At 41.4% G+C, this 23,655-nt stretch overlaps 1 protein-coding gene across 1 annotated transcript in view; it reads left to right on the top strand.

Moving 5' to 3' along the window:
- Positions 1-23,655, top strand: part of pnpla7a (patatin-like phospholipase domain containing 7a) — a gene marked incomplete at its 3' end in the record, with an annotated part of 60,230 nt that overhangs the window by 4,717 nt on the left and 31,858 nt on the right. Inside the window, exons 4-7 of the mRNA XM_084338587.1 lie at positions 6,145-6,224; positions 15,296-15,396; positions 16,206-16,346; positions 21,343-21,502. Of these exons, the coding sequence (XP_084194713.1) occupies positions 6,145-6,224; positions 15,296-15,396; positions 16,206-16,346; positions 21,343-21,502 (482 nt within the window). The remainder of the gene's footprint in view (positions 1-6,144; positions 6,225-15,295; positions 15,397-16,205; positions 16,347-21,342; positions 21,503-23,655) is intronic.

The raw sequence follows: 23,655 nt of genomic DNA, 5'->3' as shown, positions 1-23,655 counted from the left end.
TTTCACTCTGTACAGAAGTTGAACACTGCTGGTCACTTATTTCACTCTCGTTGGTCGCTTATTTCACTCTGTACAGAACACTGCTGGTCACTTATTTCACTCTGTGTGGAACACCGTTGGTCGCTTATTTCACTCTGTATGGAACACTGTAGATCCTTATTTAATTTCATACCTTTTTTCTCCCCCACTCATTCGCAACAATGTCAAATTACATGCCAGTTAAATACAGTAAATATTTAAAATTATGATCTTCCGTACAGATGGCAGAGTTAAATCTGGATTTAGTACCACCAGGCGCCCGTTACAGGGCAGCAAAGACTGTGAATGAAATCTACTGTAAGTACAGTTACTTTTGTATAATGTCCATAGCTCAGCCATTTTTTACTGGATTGCGACAAATTCTTTCTAGACGTTCACAGAAAGGTAAAGAAATAATATACGTTGTATTTTATGGCAATAACGTTCAGGTTTGTTCGACCCGTGAGATATAATCACGAAAATCTCCAATATCTGTTTTTCACGCCAGCCGGCTGCAGCTTTGACAGCGGCTGGTGTGAGCTGGGTAGTAGTTTTATGAAATTTCGACATCCATCGAAAGCCCTGGGTCTCCTCTTTCTTAGGACTACAGCGATTTCATGACTGCGTCATTTCCTCCCGTCTAAATCATCCGGTGTCCGATGAAATGCGCAAAGATCTTTTATAAGCTCATATCTCGCTAATGACACTTAAAATCATTGGTAAACAAACATTGACTGCTGTTTTGATAGGGTTAGGATTTTTACTCTTGGCTACATTTGAAAAAGAAACACAATATTACTTTATACGGACTGTATTGATCTATTTATGACGTGAAATAAATCGTCCGCTTAACCCAGCTCACTCCAGCCCCTGACAATCATCTGACTTCTAGCGGTTTTCTCTCTTTTCGGGATCATATCTTACGGGTGGAACAAATCTGAACCTTATTGCCATAAATTAGATCGCAGTTCGTTTCTCTCTGTGAACGTCTAGCAAAAAACCACATTGCAATCTGATAAATTATTATTTTGTACACATGAGCTCAGTGACTATTTTCATTATTTATTTATTTATAAATAAATAAATAATAATCCATTTACTTTGCAGAGGCTAGGGCTTAAAACGGGTTAGTCGGGTTATCTCACCAGCGGTTGAGCGCCATACCCGAGTATAGTCGGGTTTTCATCATTCTTTCTTTTATTCGATTTTTTTATTCTATGCAATGTCACGGACCTCGGTGTTACCATAGGAAATCATCCTGAGATCCCAAAAGTGCCATACCGGCTGCATCCTGCTAGGTGGCAGTATCGCCCACCCTTTGAAACCTTATTTCACACTGTGTTACATCGTATATGGTTCGGGCAGAGAATTTAGACCAAGCCAAGTGAATCGCTTCATCCCGGCACTTCGAAACACGTTCAGCACACTTGAGGGATATCTTGTGCTACTTCATGTCAGGGACCCGATCGACATCAATACTGGAAATCGCGATCAGACAATTGGAATATTCTTTTTGGGATACCTCCTAGTAAAGGTAAGGACTATATGACATCAATCCTACTTTGATCCAGCCATGATTTCTCATCAATCGCAACGATCATAATGTAACGTACTCTAAAACGTATGACGTTGCTCACGATCAAAGCATCAAACTCCCCCCCCCCCCCCCCCCTTTCATGCATTCATGATGAAACATAATACCTATTATATACCTTTTGAATTGGAAATGGTAGCGTGTCCAGGCGAGTAACGCGAACGCTTGTAGCAAAATTCACATTTTGCTCCATAGCGCGGTTTTCAGGAATTAGCCAGGATCACTCTGAAACTATACAATATTCACCACGGTATAACACGCAAACGTATACATGAAAAAATTTATTCTTTTTCACATGTTGAACGATGGATAGTTAATGTCAAATGAGCCATAGTATTGTCTCCATAGCTATAATATAGCCCTGCAAACACCGCCACGCACAGTGGAAATTACTATCTCTTAGAGCGGTGGCGCAGTAGGTACAAAGGTGGCTAGACCTGCTGGCGTCCAAAGTGTTAAGGGGTTAACAACTTCTGTGAAGTTAGCCAGCTAGAAGTTAGTTTGAGTTAGGCGAGTCTAGCTGAACAATGGAGAACAACAACAACGCCAGCAGAATTGTGTACCTGTGTGAGACACTCCTCTGCTTTCGAGACGGGGTTGCAGCACCACAGAGGAAACTACCCGCCGAGATTAACAGCCACAGACGGGGAACAAGAGCTAGTACGGTCTCTAGGGAGAGGAGAATGGACAATAGAAGATTTAAGCCTTATGGGAAACTTGCGATTGCTGGCCACCAAGACGGATGAGCTCTGAGCCCTGGTGAACAACCAACGTACAGTACAAGGAAACTAGGTTCATGTGCTTCACAGAGTCTTGGCTGAATGATAACATCCCGGATAGCACTATTGAACAAGAGGGCTTCACGGTAGTGCACACAACGGGGATACACTAAGTGGCAAGAGAGAGGCGCAAAGGGCTTGTTGTCTTTGTTAATTCCAGCTGGTGTCATCCTGGGCACATTGCCGTTAAAGAACACATCTGTTCCCCGGTCACTGAACAATTGGCACTAAGTCTGAGGCCATATTATCAATCACGAGATTTAACACGTGTTGGTTTACATCCCACGAGCGCATAACGAGTGATATCATCCACACCACAGTCGTGGGACTTCATACAAAACACCTCGACGCATTTATCCTCATAAATGGGGATTTCAACCATGTTAAACTCAACATACAGCATACAGCTCAACCCCCCCCCCCCCCTTTGGCCAGTCAGACCACAATCTGGTAAAGCTTGCTATCATCCAGAGACAGCCACCTACCACCAGGTCTGTTCCACAGTGGTCTGATGACATCAAGGAGGAGATAAGGGAGTACTTCAGCACAACATATTGGGATCCATGGAGAAGACATTGATGGACTCTCTCACTGCATTAGCCCCTGGTGCATGACTCTCTCAACCCCCTGCAGTTTGCATACCAGGCAAACATCAACATGGAGGATGCCATTATCTACATGCTCCACAGAGCATACACTCCTGGAGAGACCTTGCAGCTCAGTGAGAATCATTTTACTTCTCCAGAGCCTTCAACACCATCCAGCCTTTGCGGCTAGCGGAGAAGGTCACTGTGATGTGGCTGGAGCATGGCCTGAGAACTTATGGTTGCAGAACCCGAGAACTATTAGGAATGGCCGATCACTAAGTGTGTTTGACTCTTAACCACCAAAAGCTGCACGAACTACAGCGTATGACGTATATCATGTCAGTTAGGGTACTTGTGTATAGTGCACCTTGTGTATACTGTTTACGGTTTCAAATTCTTTATTGCCTATATTTATTGTAATGTATAATATAACCGATGGGGCATACAATCTTTGTTTACACTTTTTTATTTTATTTTATTTAAAAAAAAAAAATTTACATCTCTTTATATTCAGAGTTAATTATATAGTTACACTGTTTCATTTTCTCATATTTATATTCAGATCTAATTGTATTGCCTATCTTTCTATTATTGCCCTGCCCGTACCTGTTCCTCCCCTCCCCCATCCTCCATGCTGCTATGATGCCTGAATTTCCTCAAGGGAATCGATAAAGGAATATCTTATCTTATAATAATAATAATAATAATAAAATAAACTTTATTTGTATAGCACTTTTCATACAGAAATTGCAGTTCAAAGTGCTTCACAGCAGTAAAACAATACAGGCATAAGCAAGCATACAAAATATAAGATGTAGCAAGGTAAGGTAATTCACAGTTTTTCACATTAGGATCTAACATCCCAATAGGCCTCTCTGTTTACAGTTTCATTCAGTTTTAAAATAGGCAGTAATAAAAATTATAAAATACAATAGACAGAGTAAAAAGTGTGATCAAATGGTTCAATACAAATATACAACAACATTTATAACAGCAATGCATCACTCTTAACACTTAACACAGTTTCTTTACAAAGTTCAGAAATACAACAGAGCAGTGCATCGCTCTTAACTAAATTACAGTGCATAAAAGGTAGTGAGATAGAATTAGCATAGAACTGACATGAATTTGTTAGGAAGTGTATAAAAGTAGGCAGAATAAGAATAGTGCAGGTAAAGTACAATTTGTGTCAGGATATCCCTGATGTTTCATTTAAATGCCTGAGCAAAGAGATAGGTTTTAAGCTATCTTTTGAAGATATCTAGCGAGTTGGCTTCCCTGATGTTTTTGGGTAGTTTGCTGCATAGTTTTGGGGTGTAGTTGATAAAGGCTGCATCACCGATCCTTTTTTGACTGTTTCTGGGAGCCTCTAGTAGTCCAGCAGCTGATGATTGCGATGTTCTTGCTGGCCTTGCTGGATCGGGTATCGGTAAAAAAAAAATATATATATGGGAATTTCTTTTTTTTTGTTTTTGTTTTATATAATATAATAAGAAATAAAATAAGAAATAACAATTCAGTACATTTATATCTGTGTTAATTTGTTACATTTAGTTTCACTAAGTTAGGAAAATAATGTTTTAAGTCAAGCCTGATGTTGCCTTGCACAAAATAATGATCCCAGTCTCTTCCACACAGTGAGGCATACAGTTTATTAATTGAACAATGGGTATTTACATTTACATTTAGCTGACTCTTTTATCCAAAGCGACTTACAAGTTCTGTACGACAAGTCATCAGGAAAGGCACAACTCTATCAGCTGAGTAACAAATGTTCATCAAAGTGTTGAGTGCTACAGTGTAGGTTAGTATATTAGGACAAGTGCATGACAGTAAGGTTAGTTAGGGTTAGATTTAATCTTTTTAATTACATTTTTTCAGATAATGGTATGGGTATCGGATCGGTACTTGGTATCGGCCGATACCCAAAGCCAGGTATCTGTATCTGGACTGAAAAAGCATCCCTAGTGTTGGCGATGTAGCTACTGTAGGTCCCTGTCCATTTTAGAGCTTTGTATGTAAGGAGAAGGACCTCTAAATGTTACAGGAAGCCAATGTAAAGCAGCTAAGACTGGACTAATGTGCTCTCTCCTTTTGGTTCTGGTTAGTAGTCTGGCTGCAGAATTTTGGATTAGCTGAAGCCTCTCTGTGGTTTTCTTAGGGAGACTACTACTTGACCTTACTCCTAGAACCCACCTCACCCCTGCCCACTTTGACTACCTAGGATGGCTTAGAGTAGACGACAGAGTACAGCTATGCAATGGGCCTGGTCTACAAGATGCACTACACGACTAAGATACCCATGTACATGTCAAAATACTTCCCAAAGTACAGTGAATACCACAACACCAGAGGGAACTCCACAAATCATGTTAAACCCAGATTCGGCTCAAACAAGGGACTAAACACGTTTCGCAATTATGCCACATCAATGTGGAACGCCCTACCCAAAGCTGTAAAGGAATGATTATTTTCTATCAGTTAATTCCCCCAAAAAAAATGTATACACAAATGTGGCTGGGGGAACTGATTCACTCAGCATGAATGGACTATAGGCAAAAAAAAACATAAAACATTTTTATTTCGATTCTAACATTTTCAAATCGATGCAGTTGAATCGTGACATTAGAATCTATGCATTTCGATGCATCGTTACACCCCTAGTGGCTGCAATTAGAAACTGGCCCCGGTAAATGTCAATCTCTTTTTCTTACACAGTACTGTATATTTGTATGTCATAAATGTCTTGATGAATTGAAAATGGAGGACCCTTATGTAAACAAGATGAAAGTATTTTTCTGGTCTTCATCCTCTTAGTAGTTGTTAGTATTGAGCTGTATTGTATTGTACCCATTCTGCAATCTGTTAATAAAGTTTAATCAATCAGACTTAGGCAACTCCCTTGTGCAACCCCATAGTTGTTGTCGTATTTCTCAGACATGTGGCCTCCTAGTTATCTTATAGTACTCTTTGTCCTTTACTGTTCATTTGGGGTGAGGGGTAAAGTGGGGCTTTACAGGAGGATTATGTTTAGCTAACTAGGCATTTCAATTTCAACTTTAAGATGCTTTAAAAGGTCGTTCAAAGTGGTTTTCTTTCGTTGTTTGAGAATGTGATCTTAGTGGTTTAACTGTTTTGTTCTTTGTGTGTGTGTTTGTGTATCAAGGTGGACAACAGACCGTGCCTCGGTACCGCTTCAGGAAAAGGGACAAAGTTTTGTTCTATGGGAGGAAGATAATGCGAAAGGTTTGCTTTTGCTCTCTGTCTCTCTATCTTTCTCTCTCTCTCCCGTAGCTTCCAGTTATCAGTTTGCATATTCCGCTGCAGAGCTTATCAAATCATCTGGCAGTCAAATCTCGTTACGGGACTCCCGACACACACTATAGTATATATGGATCGCTTTCTAAACTTAAAAATCTATATGATTTCGGCGTTTATTGCGCCATACAAACCGGAAATGGACCTAGGCGATCAGCGTCGTATAATTGGGATCTTTCACAGCCAGTCTCATTGGCCCACGGTAAGAGGATAACGTTATTTTCAACCCGATTGTGCATTTCCTTGTTTGCAAACCATCTGATCAATATATCCACCCAACCTACATAAAGCAGTTACTGATGATCAAGGAATTATAAATGACCCCCCCCCCCCCCCTTTCCTCCGCGTATGATGAAGCATAATGTATACCGATCATATACATTTGCATTTTTTTATATAGCGTGTATGGAAAAGAAACGGCAATCGATAATCTATATATGTGTTTGGGCCTATAACTAGCGTTTTTGGAATTACAGCAGAAAAGATTAAAAACACTTATATTCTAGAAGGTATTAACACAACAATGTATGAATGAAAAAGTATAACGGTCCCACATCCTGAACGATAGACAATCGATGTTGAATGGGCCATAGTAATGTCAATATAGCAATACAATTTAAAAAGTTATAGCCCTGCAAAGAAGGTAAACATCTCCATAGGCTTAAAGCGCTGGCAGAGAGGTGCATGAGATGGGCATAACCCCCGGCGGGCAATGTGTTAAAATGTTGTAAGATCTGTCATGAAAAGTTTGTTCTTATGCAATCTGTTGACAAATAGTTCAAAGTAGGGGTGTCCCCGACTAAGGATTTGGATAGTCTACTATGATTGGCCAACATTTGTCATTGGTCGACTATTAGTCGACAAAAAAATAAAAATAATAATAATATTTTTTTTTTTTTATTTTTTTTTATCATTCCATTTGGGCTGTGGGGGGTGCTTAATGTCTGAAGGAGTTGACTGAAGGCTTCTTGTCCTCTGCAAAAGCATGCAATTGGTCCACTGATGGATACATCTTGATATTTGTCTAGTCTAGTGTGTTTATTAGATGGGTGAAATCCTCTTTCAGTGCTTCTGTGCCTGTTTTCGTAGGCAGTTAGCCTCTGGTATGCGTGCCATTAGCGTTAGCCACGCTTCTAGGCCTCTTTTCTTTTGGAAAGAATGATGATACAATTTTTTTTTTTATTTCTTTTTTTTATTATTATTATTATTATTTATTTTTTTTGTATTCGACTAAGAGGTTGGCAGTCTACTACGGCTCCTTTCGACCGATTAGTCGACTAATATGGGGTCAGCCCTAGTTCAAAGTGAATGCTCTATGCATTGACAATACATTGCAAATATCTTGTGTTTTGCATACATTTAATTCTAATCATATAACTTATTGGAATTGTGAATATGGCAGAAAAAACCACCATGTCATTATGTGAACTATGACCCTTGTAGTTGCCTTTTTGACTCACTAGAGGGCAACGTTTGATCAACAGTGTTTGCCCCAATCTCACCTCTTTTTTAATTCACTCTGTCTCAGGGAGTTAACCATACAGTAAGACAAAATGAATAAATTTCTGCCTTCATGAATGGACACTACATACTGTATATTGAATGTCCTTGACTGTGTGGGATATTTGTGGATATCCTGATGAAGAATGTCTCAGTCAACCGAGGCTTGGATAATAACAAGGTTTATTAACCAAACAGATAGAATACATAGAGAGAATGGCTGAGGCTCTCGCCCCAGGTGATCAGCTGAAATTACCCAGGTAAGACCCTGATTGTGGTCGGGAAGAGCCCTTTATAGTTCAACAAAGGGGGTGTGTGGTCCCATTTGATAGGTCAGATGGGGGGGAGGGGGTACAGGTTTGGGGGACACAGGGGAGGGGGGTGTATTTACATGAGGATATATTATACCACAATACTCACTTTTCTTTCTTATAATGTGGGTGAGATTAATGTATAATATACCAGGATTGTTTGGAACAGGTAAAAGTGGGGATAATAGTTTAAAATAGAATTATTTACATACATGATTAATAGAATTATTTACATACATGATTCATGACATGATCGACTGGACTGCGGTCTGTGTTATTTTGATATCAGAGATATGGGAATAGATATCACCCTTTTCTTTTATTAATCGCTCAAAATATCTATATCAATGAGTGGTCCTCATCTCTGATATCAAACAACAATTAACATAATCATTAGAAGCTATCGCTGTGCAAATATCTTGGCATACCTTCAGTCGTTCATGTCGTGACTCTGGGGAGCTAATGTGATCGTTTGTGCATACAGGCATCGTAATAAACCAATTAAATACATGCACTGTCTGTGTGGTCAGAGTGCCCAGGGTGAAAAAAACAAAATTGTGTTCATAATTATTAGGAATCGGATTTACACATAAGGCTAATGTGTACAAAAACATTTTAACAACCGTTAACCTGGTGGTTAATAAAACTAACATGATTGCTTATGGGAAACTGTTCACAAATATATATATATATTTTTGCACATTTTGTGATGATTCTTGATGAAATTACTTAGGATCCAGTTGTATTTAATCTGAGTTTGAGTGTCATTTTCATCTGTGATTGCCTCAGCTTTGTTGGTCTTTACTTAGAATCAGGCAATTTTCTCCATTTCTTCTCTATAAATGAGGAGATAAAACGTCTTATGCATCGCTTCTGTATGTAATTCTAGTGCATATACTATCAATGGTTCACCATACAGGTGCAAAACAACGTTACATGTCCTCTTCTATGAGAGAATAAAACAACTGATTCTTTCTTGTCTGACAATACAATTTTGTAACCTAAGTAATTAAAATGTGATGTAATGTGATCATGTGGTCACTTCTTCCTTCAGCAATACATTTTAGCTCATTATTACTAACCATTGTTAATGCTTTCTCATTGATTTCTTTTCATCACATCCCTAGTTCATCGTTTTGCAGATACATACAATTGTGTGAAAAGTTTCCTTCTTGTGAAGGTATTAATCTGAATGATGTTGCGTCGTTGTTGACAAGGTGTTCTCTGTCGGTCGTGTGGCAGGGCCAAACAGTAACACATAAAAATTAAATAAATATATACAATAGACATTACCTTAGTGGCTAATGTGTCAAAATAAAATTGAAAACCGTTAACCTAGTGGTTAATATAAAAGGTGATTATGATAATCGTTATGCATTGTTCTGTGGTCAAAACAAACTTGGTGTCTTGGAACAATCCAACTGGTTCTGCCCTGTTTAACAATATAATTTTTCAATGTGACTTTGTGATCATTCCTTATTGTTATTATAAATTGGTTATTGCAATCTTATTGGTTGTATTTCATCATATTCTTAGTTCATAATTTTCTTGATACATATGAACTTTGTGAAACATCTCTTGTTTGTGAATCTGACAGTTGCTGCGTCGCTGTTGACCATCTGTTCTCTGCCAGGGATGTGTCCTTCTGTGGTGACCTGCTGTGTGTTGAACGTATCGTACATTCAGTTGATGTTTCTGTGAGCCTGTCGTGTGGCAGTAAGACAGTAAAAAGTAAATAAATACATAACAATTTTGGACAATGTGTATTCAGAAGTCTCTTCGTTCACAGGTCTCATTTGCTATGTGTCTCTTCTTGACGATGCAGTCGGGAATATTCACTGGTCGCCGTCCATTCCCTGTCAAGGGTCACTTGTCTGCGCTGCTCTCCATCACCACCACATGTCTGCCACTGTGCTCACGCTTGGCCCCTATCAGGCCTAGAGACATGGTGGTCAGGGCGTTCTTGAACGTGGTGGTTGGTCCCCCCCGTTCCTCGTCATCGCGGTACTAGAGGGGCGAGGGGGCGGCCGTTTTTGAATGTGTTGTGCTGGTTTCGCTGTCCTCTTCTCGTCATTGCGGTACCACTTGATGGAGGGCGAGGGCCCGCCGGTGTAGTGGCTAGTCAGTAGGACGCTCTCTCTCACACGGATGACAATCTTGTCATGGGGATCCACCTTGATGGTCGGGGCTTTGGTTCCCATCTGCAGGTGATGGGTTTGGTCTGCAGTGCCGGGGTGGAGGCCGTCAAAGGTTGATCTCCTCTTCGTCAGTGTCTCCTTGGTCAGTCTCCTTCGTGGTCCTCTGCTCCACTTTCTTGGGGATGTCTGTGGGCTGGGTTGGATGGTTCTCCCACGGTTGTTGTCGTCGCCTCTGGTTGTCAATTTTCTTTATGTGTCCCGCTGTGATTAGCTTGTTAATCTCAGCGCGGTACACAGTCTCTTGAGCGGGGTCTCTGGCTAGGCGCCGCTCTGTGTTCAATAGATACCGCTCCGTCGCTTCTTTTGGGGCGTGGAAGGTGGGCATACCCTCTCGCCTCAAGAGTGGAGTTGCGTATCTCATCACTCCGTTGACTTTGACTCTCTTTGTCCCTTGCTCGAGGAGTGCTATGGCGTAAATGTCTTCCTTGGAACGAATGTCTTTCTTTTCGTTCTTAAAGGGCATTGTCTCTAGTGTCCATAGCCTCTCGACATGCTGTAGGAGGGTGGTGTCTTCTTCTGTCACTCTGGAGTGGAGGCAGCTAGTGGCTGCTGTTCGGTTAAGAGACTTAGCGAGGGGGCCTTGTAATGTCCATCCTAGGCGGGTCTCGACTGCTGCAGGACAGCCTCTGGGCCCTGTGTGGACCCGGTCTATCGGGACTATGAGGTCTGCATGGTCGGAGCCTATCAGCAGGGTCGGGGTGGCACCGTCTATGAGCGGGATAGGTAGTTGACGCAGGTGCACATATTTATCCATCAGCTTGGCGATGGGGTAGGTGTACTGCGACAGGCCTATTTCTTGGCTGGTGAAAGCATTAGTAATCCTATACAGTCTCTCTGGCTGCCCGCTTGCTGCGATAGTGAAGGAGACATTCTCGCCCTTTATCGTCTTTAGATCTCTTCTTATTGTCCGAATCGTCATTGGTTGTGTCCGCAGCTTCGTGGTTCAGGTCGCGCGTCGTCTCACTCGTCCTGTCCTCTCACCAATTCGTGATCTGAGGGTGATAAACACTGCCTTAGAAAACTCCTCACATAAATGATTCAACGCCTTTCTGCTAAAGTGGAAAATCATTTTGGGATTAATTCAATTCATAGTAAATAAAATCACTTAATTGACAATAGGAAATGCAAACCAATTGCATTAGCAGTGATAACTTACGTCAAGAAGGTCACATTCACTACAATTTTATCAGATCTTGTGTCTAACTAGATCTTACAGCATTAGGCTTTAAATAAAATTTGTAAATGAATGTCCAAAGTCTTGAATCAGATAAAATAGTCTGTGGTGTTAAATTGAAGTTGATCTTACCTCAGGATGCGTTGGGTGTGCCTCAGGATACTTACCTCGCCACGACTTCTCTGGCGTTTTTCACATCTCAGTATGGCTCATCATAGCATAGCATGGGGAAAAAACATAAAATCTAGGTAGCCAGTTAATTTTTGCATGAAAAACAATCATTTGTTTTGTCATCTACGTTTTAACTAACCTTACTGTCATGCATTTGTCCTAATAAACTAATCTACACTGTAGCACTCAACACTTTGATGACCATTGTTACTCAGCTGATAGAGGTGTGCCTTGCCTGATGTCCTGTCGTACAGAACCTGTGAGTCGCTTTGGATAAAAGTGTCAGCTAAATGATCAATGTTGTTGATATCTTGTACATTTAGATAATTGTGCTGCAATTTTGGTGGTTGATAATTTTGCAATCATGGAGAGTATTAGTTGTTAAAAGAATAGTCTAAGGAAAGTCATGCATGTTATTGGTTATGAACAGAGAATAGAAGGAGGGGATTGTAAGTAGTTGTTTTCATCATTAATCTTTCATCTCGGGCACTTCTCTAATTCATGTGTCTTTTGAAAAGAGATGATGAAAACGACTGGTTAGTTATTGTTAGTATGGGAGTTAGGTAGATTTTCATAACTGCAAATTCATCACCGGTGTCTAATTCATGTTAATTAAGTGGTTCTCTGTTGCCATCCACCGCTAGGTGAGTTCATCAAGTCTGTGGTCACGAGTGCAGGCATTTGCATTGCTTTGTCTCCCAAGTGCCCACTCTGAAGAAATTTACATGTGGGTGTTTTGGATGTAGATTTGTTCCAAATGGTCAATCGATTGTCTCTCAGCTCTGCACTGTCTCTCGGTTGACATGCAAATTGTTGGATTTTCTGTCTTTTGTGATACAATTTGGGTGTAGTCATTCACTGTTTTGCATCTCGCCTCAGAGCCAGATCTGTAAATACAAACACATGTTAATTTTCCACTCTTTTCTAAAACCTGGGTGAATCCTCTTTGACTGTCTGTGTGCTCAACAAACATTAGCTAGATCTCATCCATCCCGTTCTTGGATGTAATGATAGTGTTATCATTTATCAATCATATCGCATATGTACACAAGCATATGAATGTGGACCCACACATTTTGAATCATGTTTAAAAATGTCTTACAATGGAAAGGGCTAGTTATCTTTCATTGGTTCTTTAGATAAACACATTAACTCAAGTGAATATAACCTAAACATCTTACTTTTAAACATGATCTATGTTGTTTGTGCCCAAGTTTTTTTTAACATTGAAAGCTTATAAAGTCTAATCTAACGCTGTTTATGTGGACAATTCCTGTACTGCCATATACTGGGAATCGGAAGTGTTTGTTTAGCTCCCCGTATTGTTAGTATGACCGGTACGCCCACAGATGTATTATAATTCTGAAACAGACATTGTAATTAGCTTTATGTGACTTATAACGTGTACAGTAATGAAAACCAATCACTCAAGCGATATGGGATATCTATAATTCACTGCGAATGAGAAGATAGTTATGTCATGCAGCTACATTAGGATTTTATACTCACCGGAAAAAGCTGCTGTTCACGTTGGATCCTCACAGTTCAGTTCAGTTATTGAATAACCATATTAACTTACCCCCTTTTGTGCCCATGTGTATCTTTAATCGAATAGTGGTTCCTGAGGCTGTAGCACGTTACGTGTCGTCAATGCAATGCTCGGCTCGTTTCTCTTGGTTGTCTGGGACAATGCGTTCCTGGAAACACTCTTCTGCATCTCGCCACAGCAACTCAACACTTTCCAATAGCAGCGCGCACATACATATACAAATAAAACATATGCTACACGTGGATTTCATATACCCTCGCCCTCGGGCATATTAAACTTTACGTTCGCCTATGGATAGGCTCACAACAAAACCATAACTCCACGGCGCGCATAGCGTGACGTCATCGCTCCAAGCGACGTTCGTGCGTTCCCATTCGCCTCGGAAATAACGCTTTGCAATCCTGCAGTACTAGTTCCGCGAGCTCTCAATAGCCTGGAATTTACCTAAAACCAGCGTTTTGTAACCGAATGAACGTCACTTGTGCATAGTGAAACGTAAACAAATAGAAACGATAAAACTATAATTTCCAACCGGACGTTACATGTCGCGCGAGTTGTACCCCAATGTTATTCCCATAATGTTAACTCGTCTCTCAATGCTCGGCGCGATATCAGTCGGCATACTGTGCACGTACAAACGAGACTTTAAACAGACAAACAAACATTAATACATATAAGTTAACGTGTGTGTATATCTGACTGTATTGGATCGCTGTACGTTTAGTCGGCCAACATCTGTTGCGACAAGGCATTTATCCCTTGATTTAACTACACATCGTTATTAAAGTCATAACGACCGAACCTGACTTCGAAATTTACCAGCGATATATTAGATTATATATACCTTTTAATCACACTCACGGTCCCTTCGACCTGCGACTCGTTAAATGTACATTCACGTACTCCCGAGACAGGTCATCTTCCCGCTATCTGTATAATCAATTGGAATTCAATCCAAATACATCGTTTTCAGGAATGGAAGATATTGTGGGTTTAGTTTGAGGTTGAAACAATGAATATTATGACGCTACTCTGGTAATTAATAGGTTCCAATAGAGTAGCGTTTTCCATGGATATCACATCATAATAAGCCCACGCTTCTTGCCTTGTTGCCTATATTTTAGCCTGCATCAGCTAGACTTGGGTTAGCAAACCAACAACCGATTATTTTGTGCCCTAACTTTCGGTTTGGCAACAGCCAAATCCGGGAATAGCACAGACAACCCATCCTTTCAGAACATCTGTCCAGATAAGGACCCAGGTACACGCGTTTCCCCGGTACGATTCTCAATACAGATCAGATATATTAATGCACATTATTCTCACTCAGCCATGATCTCAATATTTGACAACATTCTGTAATATTCACCTGGCACAGAGAAAAGCGGGAAGTTTTTTTAATTCCTTTCCATAAATTTTTTGGTCGACCAGTCTATATACTCACTTTTCTCTGTATAGATGAAACGATACAGCATGCCGGGAGGACGCAAAAAGTCCGTCACAAGTTCGTAGACGCCAATTGTGGGATATTTGTGGATATCCTGATGAAGAATGTCTCAGTCAACCGAGGCTTGGATAATAACAAGGTTTATTAACCAAACAGATAGAATACATAGAGAGAATGGCTGAGGCTCTCGCCCCAGGTGATCAGCTGAAATTACCCAGGTAAGACCCTGATTGTGGTCGGGAAGAGCCCTTTATAGTTCAACAAAGGGGGTGTGTGGTCCCATTTGATAGGTCAGATGGGGGGGAGGGGGTACAGGTTTGGGGGACACAGGGGAGGGGGGTGTATTTACATGAGGATATATTATACCACAACTGTCTCAGGTCATGAATGGACAGTAATGTTTTTATATATTGAATGTCCTTGACTGTGTCTCAGGTCATGAATGGACAGTAATGTTTTTATATATTGAATGTCCTTGACTGTCTCAGGTCATGAATGGACAGTAATGTTTTTATATATTGAATGTCCTTGACTGTCTCACGTCATGAATGGACAGTAATGTTTTTATATATTGAATGTCCTTGACTGTCTCAGGTCATGAATGGACAGTAATGTTTTTATATATTGAATGTCCTTGACTGTGTTTCAGGTCCAGACGTTGTCCTCCACAGCAGCCGGCTCCACTACCTCCGTGTCCAAGCAGCCACAGCGTATACGCAAGAGAACCAAAGTCCTCAGCATAGCTCGCAAGTATGACTCCTCTATAATATATGACTCCTCAGCATAGTTCGCAAGTATGACTCCTCTATATGACTCCTCAGCATAGTTCGCAAGTATGACTCCTCTATATGACTCCTCAGCATAGCTTGCAAGTATGACTCTTCAGCATGACTCCTCAGTGTAGCTTGCAAGTATGACTCTTCAGCATGACTCCTCAGTGTAGCTCGCAAGTTTGACTCCTCAGTATAGCTCGCAAGTATGACTCCTCTATATGACTCCTCAGCATAGTTCGCAAGTATGACTCCTCTATATGACTCCTCAGCATAGCTTGCAAGTATGACTCTTCAGCATGACTCCTCAGTGTAGCTCGCAAGTTTGACTCCTCAGTATGACTCCTCAGCATAGCTCGCAAGTATGACTCCTATATGACTCCTCAGCATAGTTCGCAAGTATGACTCCTCTATATGACTCCTCAGTATAGCTCGCAAGTATGACTCTTCAGCATGACTCCTCAGTGTAGCTCGCAAGTTTGACTCCTCAATATGACTCCTCAGCATAGCTCACACGTATGACTCAGCATAGCTCGCAAGTATGACTCCTCCTACTCTAGCATGATGTCACTGGCCACACCCCTGGCTGTCACCAAGAGGTCTGGAAGGATTCTTGTTAAAATAAATTGGAACGATGTTCTCTGCACACATGCCCCAGCTTAGCGATATTTGGCGTCTCATGTTGATATGATGAAATATTGTGATATATCACTGTATCAAAAAAATAAAAAAAAAATAAAAAACGAAACAAGAAGGAATCTGTGGACTAATTAGTCTCTCACCCATCAGGATTCTTCAGATTCGGAAGGACCCGCCCACCCTGCAGCCCAAGGAGCCCCCCCCTTCCTTGCTGGAGGCGGACCTGACGGAGTTTGACGTGCAGAGCTCCAACCTGCCGTCCGAGGTCCTCTACATGCTGAAGAACGTCAGGTAACATGTTGGTCTAGCTCAGGGGTGGCCAACCAGTCAGAGACTAAGAGCCACAAAAATTACTGTGGTACCACAAAGAGCCACACCATATACCAGCGTTTCTCAACCTTTTTTTTCAGTCACTTCATGTGTTTATAGGTATGGGGCGTATCTCGACCCAGCACTTCAGTAAGAAAGATTTGGCCGGTTTGTGGGCGAAAATGGGTGGATTTTGTAACTATTTTTTTTAAACTTTATTTCGGTTTTAGGGTTAGGTTAGGGTTATGTTATTTAATTATTTGGGGGAGCCAACCCCCCAAACTCCTGAAATGCATAGAAATCTATGCATTTTGGAACAGTTACTATATATATAGTCAAGAAAGCATTTAGTCATACTTTAAAGTGCTTTACTTGCATTGAACATTGCATTGAACATTGAACATTGAGGAGACATCATTAGAAAGCACAATGTATGTTTCCATAGTTACGCAGATTACACACAATTGTACATCTCCGCTGAACCAAATTATCACACAGCTATAAACTCCATTTCCGCCTGTCTCTTAGCAATAAACAAATGGATGACGAACAACTTCCTAAAATTAAATGAGGGCAAAACTGAAATCCGACTAGTCGGTCCTATAACAAAAAGAGAAATGTTACAGAGCAATATGGGGCAACTTACTCCTTGGATCAAACCCAAAGTTACAAGTAAATAACCTACACTGGCTTCCGGTAACATTTAGAATTGATTTCAAGGTCCTCCTCCTTATATACAAAGTATAAACATTGCGATCATCTACTATTGAAGGTTCCAAGCCACAGTCTAAAGAAAATCGGGGATGCAGCCTTTGCTAACTATGCACCAAAGTTATGGAACACACTACCTATGGACATTAGGGAAGCTAGATCTCTTAATATTTTCAGAAATAAGCTAAAAACGTACCTCTTCACCATAGCCTTCTAATACACCCCGCTGTTGATTGTACTGTAGCACTATTTTACTCTGGCCATTCTATTGCATAATTTTACTATCTATTCTACTATTCTATTATTGCACTGTATTATTGGTGTGCAAACCAGTCAACTTACAAAAAAGAGCCTGTTGGAGGATTTCAACAAGATAAATGCGACAACATTGCAAAATATTTCACTATAATATTTCAAAGTGAAGTAAAAAATATTATAATAATTATTTGATCATGTTAAATGATCATTTGATCATGTTAAAAAAGGGGAAATAAAAAACATTTGTAATTTTTTTTTTTTTTTTTTTTTTTTTTTTTAAATCAGTGGGGCACAGATGATCATCAGTAGGGCACGTGCCCTACTGATAGTGGTCTAAATATGCCGATGGCCACCTCTGGCCTCTGAAGTTGCTAATGTCTTTTTTATTTGGGCCTCACAGGGTTAAAAGTACCCTGTGAGACCCACGGTTGCAAAATTACAAAATCACTTTTAGCCATTTAAAAAAAGAATGTTTATTTAAAAAATGTTAAAGGGGAACTATTTGACTATCTTTCACTATTTGGGCACTTTTACACAATTCCTGTGAGTCTATGGAACACCTAGGTTTTTTTCAAATGGTGAGGTAAGTACCACGTCCTTCCTTCCTCTAGATTTAACGTACGGTTTGTATTTCTAATCAAGTACTCAAAAACCGCATTTTTCTATCTCAAGATCTTAAGCCGTTTTGACTCAGGCTGGGCTCCAACCACTGTGTGGCCTGGTGCCAACTGCCACATCAACTGCCACATTATTATGCAGCTGAGAAATCTCTGACATCACAGATATGCAAATTTTCAGATGACTCAGTTCAGTGAGGGTGAATATTGTGAGAGGAGAATTGGAAGAATGCGCCAATATGAGAATTAGAGACATAGATCATATTAATATAAGTCCACATAGCTAGGAAACAATGCTAAACGCTGAAAAGGCCATTTATAAGATAGTTCCCATTTAAGCACATGTATAGTCAATTGGTCCTGTTGTTCAGCCTCGCAATGCTATTTGATAGTAAATGTGTTTATATGTCCCACCCTCTGGCCTCTGAAGTTGCTAATGTCTTTTAAATTTGGGCCTCACAGGGTTAACCTCTTAAGCCCGAGATATACAGTAAAAGTGTATATTTTCAGCATTACGTTTGTTTACCAATTATTTTAACTGTTATTAGTGAAATATAAGATTATAGAAATCTCAGGGCATTGAGTCGGAAACCGGCGCATATTGACAGGAGGAAGTGGCACATCCAAAAGTGAGTGTAGTCTTTTGAAGGAAGAGCCGCACATTGACGGGCAAAGAGCCGCATGCGGCTCGCGAGCCGCGGGTTGGCCACCCCTGGTCTAGCTGTAGCTTCATCGCTGCTTCACAGTCGGACTGAACGTAAACACAGACTGAGGGTAATGTAAATAGCATGGATGGACAAACCTTTTCACCGCTGATACAGATTCCAATCCCTAAACATTATTTTAGTCCTCTTCAACAAGTTAATTTTTTTCCCTTTTTTGTAGTTGTATGCCCTGAAGAAGGCCGATAAAGAGGCCGAAACATGTTGGTGTTTTTTTAATTGTTCTAAAATGAACTAAGCAAATTATTAAAGCTTTTTTATACATGAAGAGTGCCTGGAACTGGGCGGCTAAGTGGCGCAGTGGGCAAGGCGCTCGCCACTAATGCAGGAGATGCTGGGTTCGAGCCCAGCTCTCTGCATTGCTACCAGTAAAAACAATGCAAAACACAGGTAAAGGCCATTTTCACAATGGGTCCCCTTAACACATTGACCGCCACAGCAGGAGGCGCTGATATCCCATTCATTGCCAGGTCTTTATTCAATGGATATAGTTTTAGACTGTGACATTTGCGAGTGCTTAAAATATATCTTATATTATATCTATGGGTCTAATAACGCCGTCGGGTCTCTGTGAGCTGCTTCTAGTCAACATTGCAGACACGGATTGTTTTTTCATCGGTACATTTCCGTTTTATACCGTTTTGAATAGAGTATGGTTTGGGTGTTTTTCAGTAATTCCAGGAAAAGGCGAGAAAAATGCATTTTACTGTAATCCAGTCATCACGTTGTAATTTTTTGGCTGATTATCTAATCATCCTGAAATGAACGCTAGATTATCACTATTATGTCTCCTTGTCCATACATGAAATGACCGTCGTAGCGGGGCGCTCCCCCCCCCCCACACCCACCGCAGCCAACGGTAAACAGACATACACGGTCCACACAGATAGCTGTGATCGGGGTAGAAATAAATGTCAGATCAACTATCAAATTCATATATGATGTTCTTACCTTGTATCTGATGTAATGCAAAAGAGATAATCCAAATATCTTATCGCAATTCCAAATAATGCTCTTGGAGGTCCGCACCACACTACCGACCATTTCACAATGACGGGCGGGCGGGCGGAGTTACTGATGCCATCGTTGTATAGAAGTGGCTCGCCTGAATATTTAAACCCTGCCCGCCCGGCTCAGATCGCCTCCTAAAAGACACAAGCCCATTTTCAATGAGATGCAATAGCTCCGCCTGGCAGTAGAGGGCGGTGTTGACCGTCTGCCAGCTCAGACAGGGTCTGAAGACTATACCAGAGGCTGCAGCTATGAATTATGAATAGATATAGCGAATAAACTATATAACGATCCCAAAAACAAGTATTGGCGGCCAATAACGAGTAAACTCGTTTTTGGCGGGGAATGTGTTAAGTATTGGGCCTCTGCACCCCGACTTTTTCCCCAACGAGTACACAAGCACAAAAAGGAATTTAGGAGCACAGTTTATTAACAAACAATGTATTGCATACATATTTATACTGTGCAACATATATTTCTATGATGAATATCTGTTAGACCGTATTCTCAAGGTGTTTCTCTGGGTTATGGTATTGGCCTACTGGTTCTGCATGGTAAATAAATTGGCGTAATGCCTGCTTGTCTTCAGAGATTCAAATGAACGGGTCAAAGTTCCCCCACATACTCTTTTTGCCCTGTTATTGGTTCTCTCCTTGAACAGGAACGTGCGACCGACCGCATGACTGGTGCAGACGCTACCGATGCCAATTTGCTCTGAAATATGTTGTGCAAGAGACGATACACGACGATGTGTGCGGCCGTCAGAAAACAATGCACGGCGTGGGGCCAGTTACCCCACAGGAGACATGGCGACAGAGCACAGCGGGGGGAAAGACATTGTGTTTGTTTGCCGTCTACAGTGGAAATCCTGTTCTCTGTTGGAGTTGACCACCTGTTGAGTTCAGGTGGGACAGACGCGCTAAAGTAAACACAAATGTAGATTTGGTTTGGCACAGTCACAGGGCGTTTTAGTGGACTGTGTGGAAGAATCTAGCTCTACGATCACACATTCCTTGTCTGATCGAGACAATAGCCCAAATATCACAACCTTGGGTCATCATCAATGGGCCCCACGGCGCCCACCCCTCCTCTCCTCAAGATCTAACCAAAGGCTCCTCCTCCTCCTCTTCAGTGTGATTCGGTGGCCAGACGCCACACTCATTGACCTCTTGCTAGTATTTCATCCATGTGTTTTACTAATACATTTATATTGATCCATGCACATGACTGATTGATCCGGTTCCACCACAGCTGCTAAATGTTAAGTTATTGTGTGTCAGTATGTTGTGAAATATATGCATAGGATAACGTTAATGGCATAGATTCTACAGTCAGCAACTGTAAATATCTTGGAGTGTGTGAGCAAGGAGCAGAGAGTTGAGGGAGACGGAGAAACGAACGTAACGTTAGTGAGTTGAGAACTCTCGCAGCACTGCTGTGAAGGAAGGGTGTGCTGCATTTACAACACAAGACAAAATGAGCGCAACACGGCATGCGGCACAATAATCGGTTTATCCCGATTATCTTGTTTTCATGACAGTTGGAAGCCAAAATCACAATTTTAAATTTAAACTGGATTAATCACTCAGCCCTAGTGTATGAGTGAGTACATTTGTGTGTGCGAGAGTGAGTAAATGTGTACGTGTGTGTGTCCGGCAGGGTGCTGGGTCACTTTGAGAAGCCCTTGTTCCTGGAGCTGTGTCGTCACATGGTGTTCATAGAGCTACAGGAGGGGGAGGGGCTGTTCCGCCCCGGAGACGACGATGACAGCATCTACGTGGTCCAGGATGGACGGCTGGAACTCTGCATCCATGAGAATGTATGTTTGTTTTATTATTTATTTATTTCTGTTGACCTTCGTTTACCCAGGGAGAGACACTTGCCAAATAGATACAGTAACAAGTCTGCCACGAGACCACCACTACTAACCTAAGAACCTGTGGGAAGACACTGCTGTTTCATGGACTATATTTCCTCAACCTGATTGAAATCATTCAGCTTGGACATTTAAAATCATGGCCATTTACTTTTACATGGCGCTTTTACATGGCCCAAAGCATGTAATCCCAATTTTACTTGTTTGACATGATGTCCAGAAAGACCCTGCCTACACTTGGCAAGTGGCATTATGTCAAACGAGTAAAATTGGGATTTTACCTCTTCTGCGGCTTATTAATAAATGACAACAGAAACTAAAATACTGTGCCCATGTGGGTTCATGATGATAGTTCTGTGCATAATTTTGTCTCGAGCCTTTCAACCTTGCTCATCCCTGACTGTAATGTGAAGCCACGCTAGTCGGGGACCAGCAGCTTTCCACCGTGGTCCGTGTACTAATGTCCAAGTCGGAGAGAAACTGCTAAATGGTCAAAATGGACTATATTTACGTCTTCATTTGAATAACGTGATGGAAGAACAACTGGGACGTTCACTACACAGACTGACCATCGAGGCGTTCAACCATCCTTTTAAGACGGCCACAAGTTTAGTTTTTTCCCCTGGAAAATTCCTTCATGTCACTTAACAATGTCAAATAGCTTAGATGTTAGGCGTGGCTGGGTAGCGTAGAGGTCTAGGTTCTAATCCAGCTGTCAGCGTTACCTCTGGCTTGGTCAGTCGTCCCTACGAACACAATTAGCAGTGTTCGCGGGTGGGAAGCCGGTGGGGTACGAGTCCTGGTCATTACAAACAGTGACTCATACTGGTCGGTCGGGGCGCCTGTTCAGCAGGGAGGGGATCTGGGGGAGATGGCGTGAACCTCCACACAAGTTACGCTCTTCTTGCTGTCAGGTGAAAAGAAGCGGCTGGCGACTCCACATGTATCGGAGGAGGCATGTGGTAATCTACACCCTCCCCAGACCGACAGTAGGGTAGCACGGGAGAAAAAGATAGAAAGGCTTTTCGATTCGGGTTCTTAACGATTCTCAATTCATTCATTCAAACCAGAACCTGCAGATTCCTCTTGAGCAACGTCAGAAGGATCCGCCCCTTCCTGACAAAAGAAGCCACCCAACTCCTCGTCCAATCAACAGTCATCTCCCGCCTCAACTACTGCAACGCACTGCTTGCTGGCCTCCCGGCCACTGCCACCAAGCCTCTTCAACTCATTCAGAACGCAGCAGCCCGCCTGATCTCAAACCTACTGAAGTCGGCCCATGTCACCCCACTTCTTAGGGACCTGCACGAATTGCTGCACAAATCCGCTTCAAGGCCCTCGACCTGTCATACCGTGCGGCAAAGGGAACCGCTCCCGCCTACTTCCGGTCAATGGTCTCTAACTACACACCCTCAATACCCCTACACTCTGCATCTTCTGGCTGCCTCAGACCTACTCCTATCCGAGCTCCGGGAGGGTCATCAAAGAGAAGTCTCCTATTCTCAGTCCTTGCCCCACAATGGTGGAATGAACTACCCACCCCAGTTAGGACAGCCGAAACCCATCCAATCTTTCGCCGTCGACTAAAGACGCACTTCTTCAACCATTATCTAAAAATAAAATAAAAAATACAAAAATCTAACCCTAACTAACCTTACTGTCATGCACTTGTCCTAATAAACTAACCTACACTGAATAAACTAACCTACACTGTAGCACTCAACACTTTGATGAACATTGTTACTCAGCTGAGAGTTGTGCCCTTCCTGATGACTTGTCGTACAGAACTTGTAAATCACTTTGGATAAAAGCGTCAGCTAAATGACTAAATGTAAATGTCAATTCAGGTCCTTTGCGGGGCAGGGTCAAAACGGGTAATTTATATATATATATATATATATATATATTAGTGCTGTCAGGCGATTAAAAAAAATAATCTAATTAATTACAGGATTTGTAATTAATTAATCTAATTAATCGCATTTTAATCGCATTACCATTTTATGCCTCATATTCTATATTCTATAATCATATTTCAAATTGCATGTGTCCGGATGGCAGAATTCAGTACTGTATCTACAAAACCTTCTGTTTAA

The sequence above is a fragment of the Notolepis coatsorum genome, assembly GCF_963971535.1.
Source record: "Notolepis coatsorum genome assembly, contig: SCAFFOLD_453, whole genome shotgun sequence".
Classification (NCBI taxonomy): domain Eukaryota; kingdom Metazoa; phylum Chordata; class Actinopteri; order Aulopiformes; family Paralepididae; genus Notolepis; species Notolepis coatsorum.
Note: the sequence above shows the minus strand (reverse complement) of the source record. Positions and strands in the feature narration are given on the sequence as shown.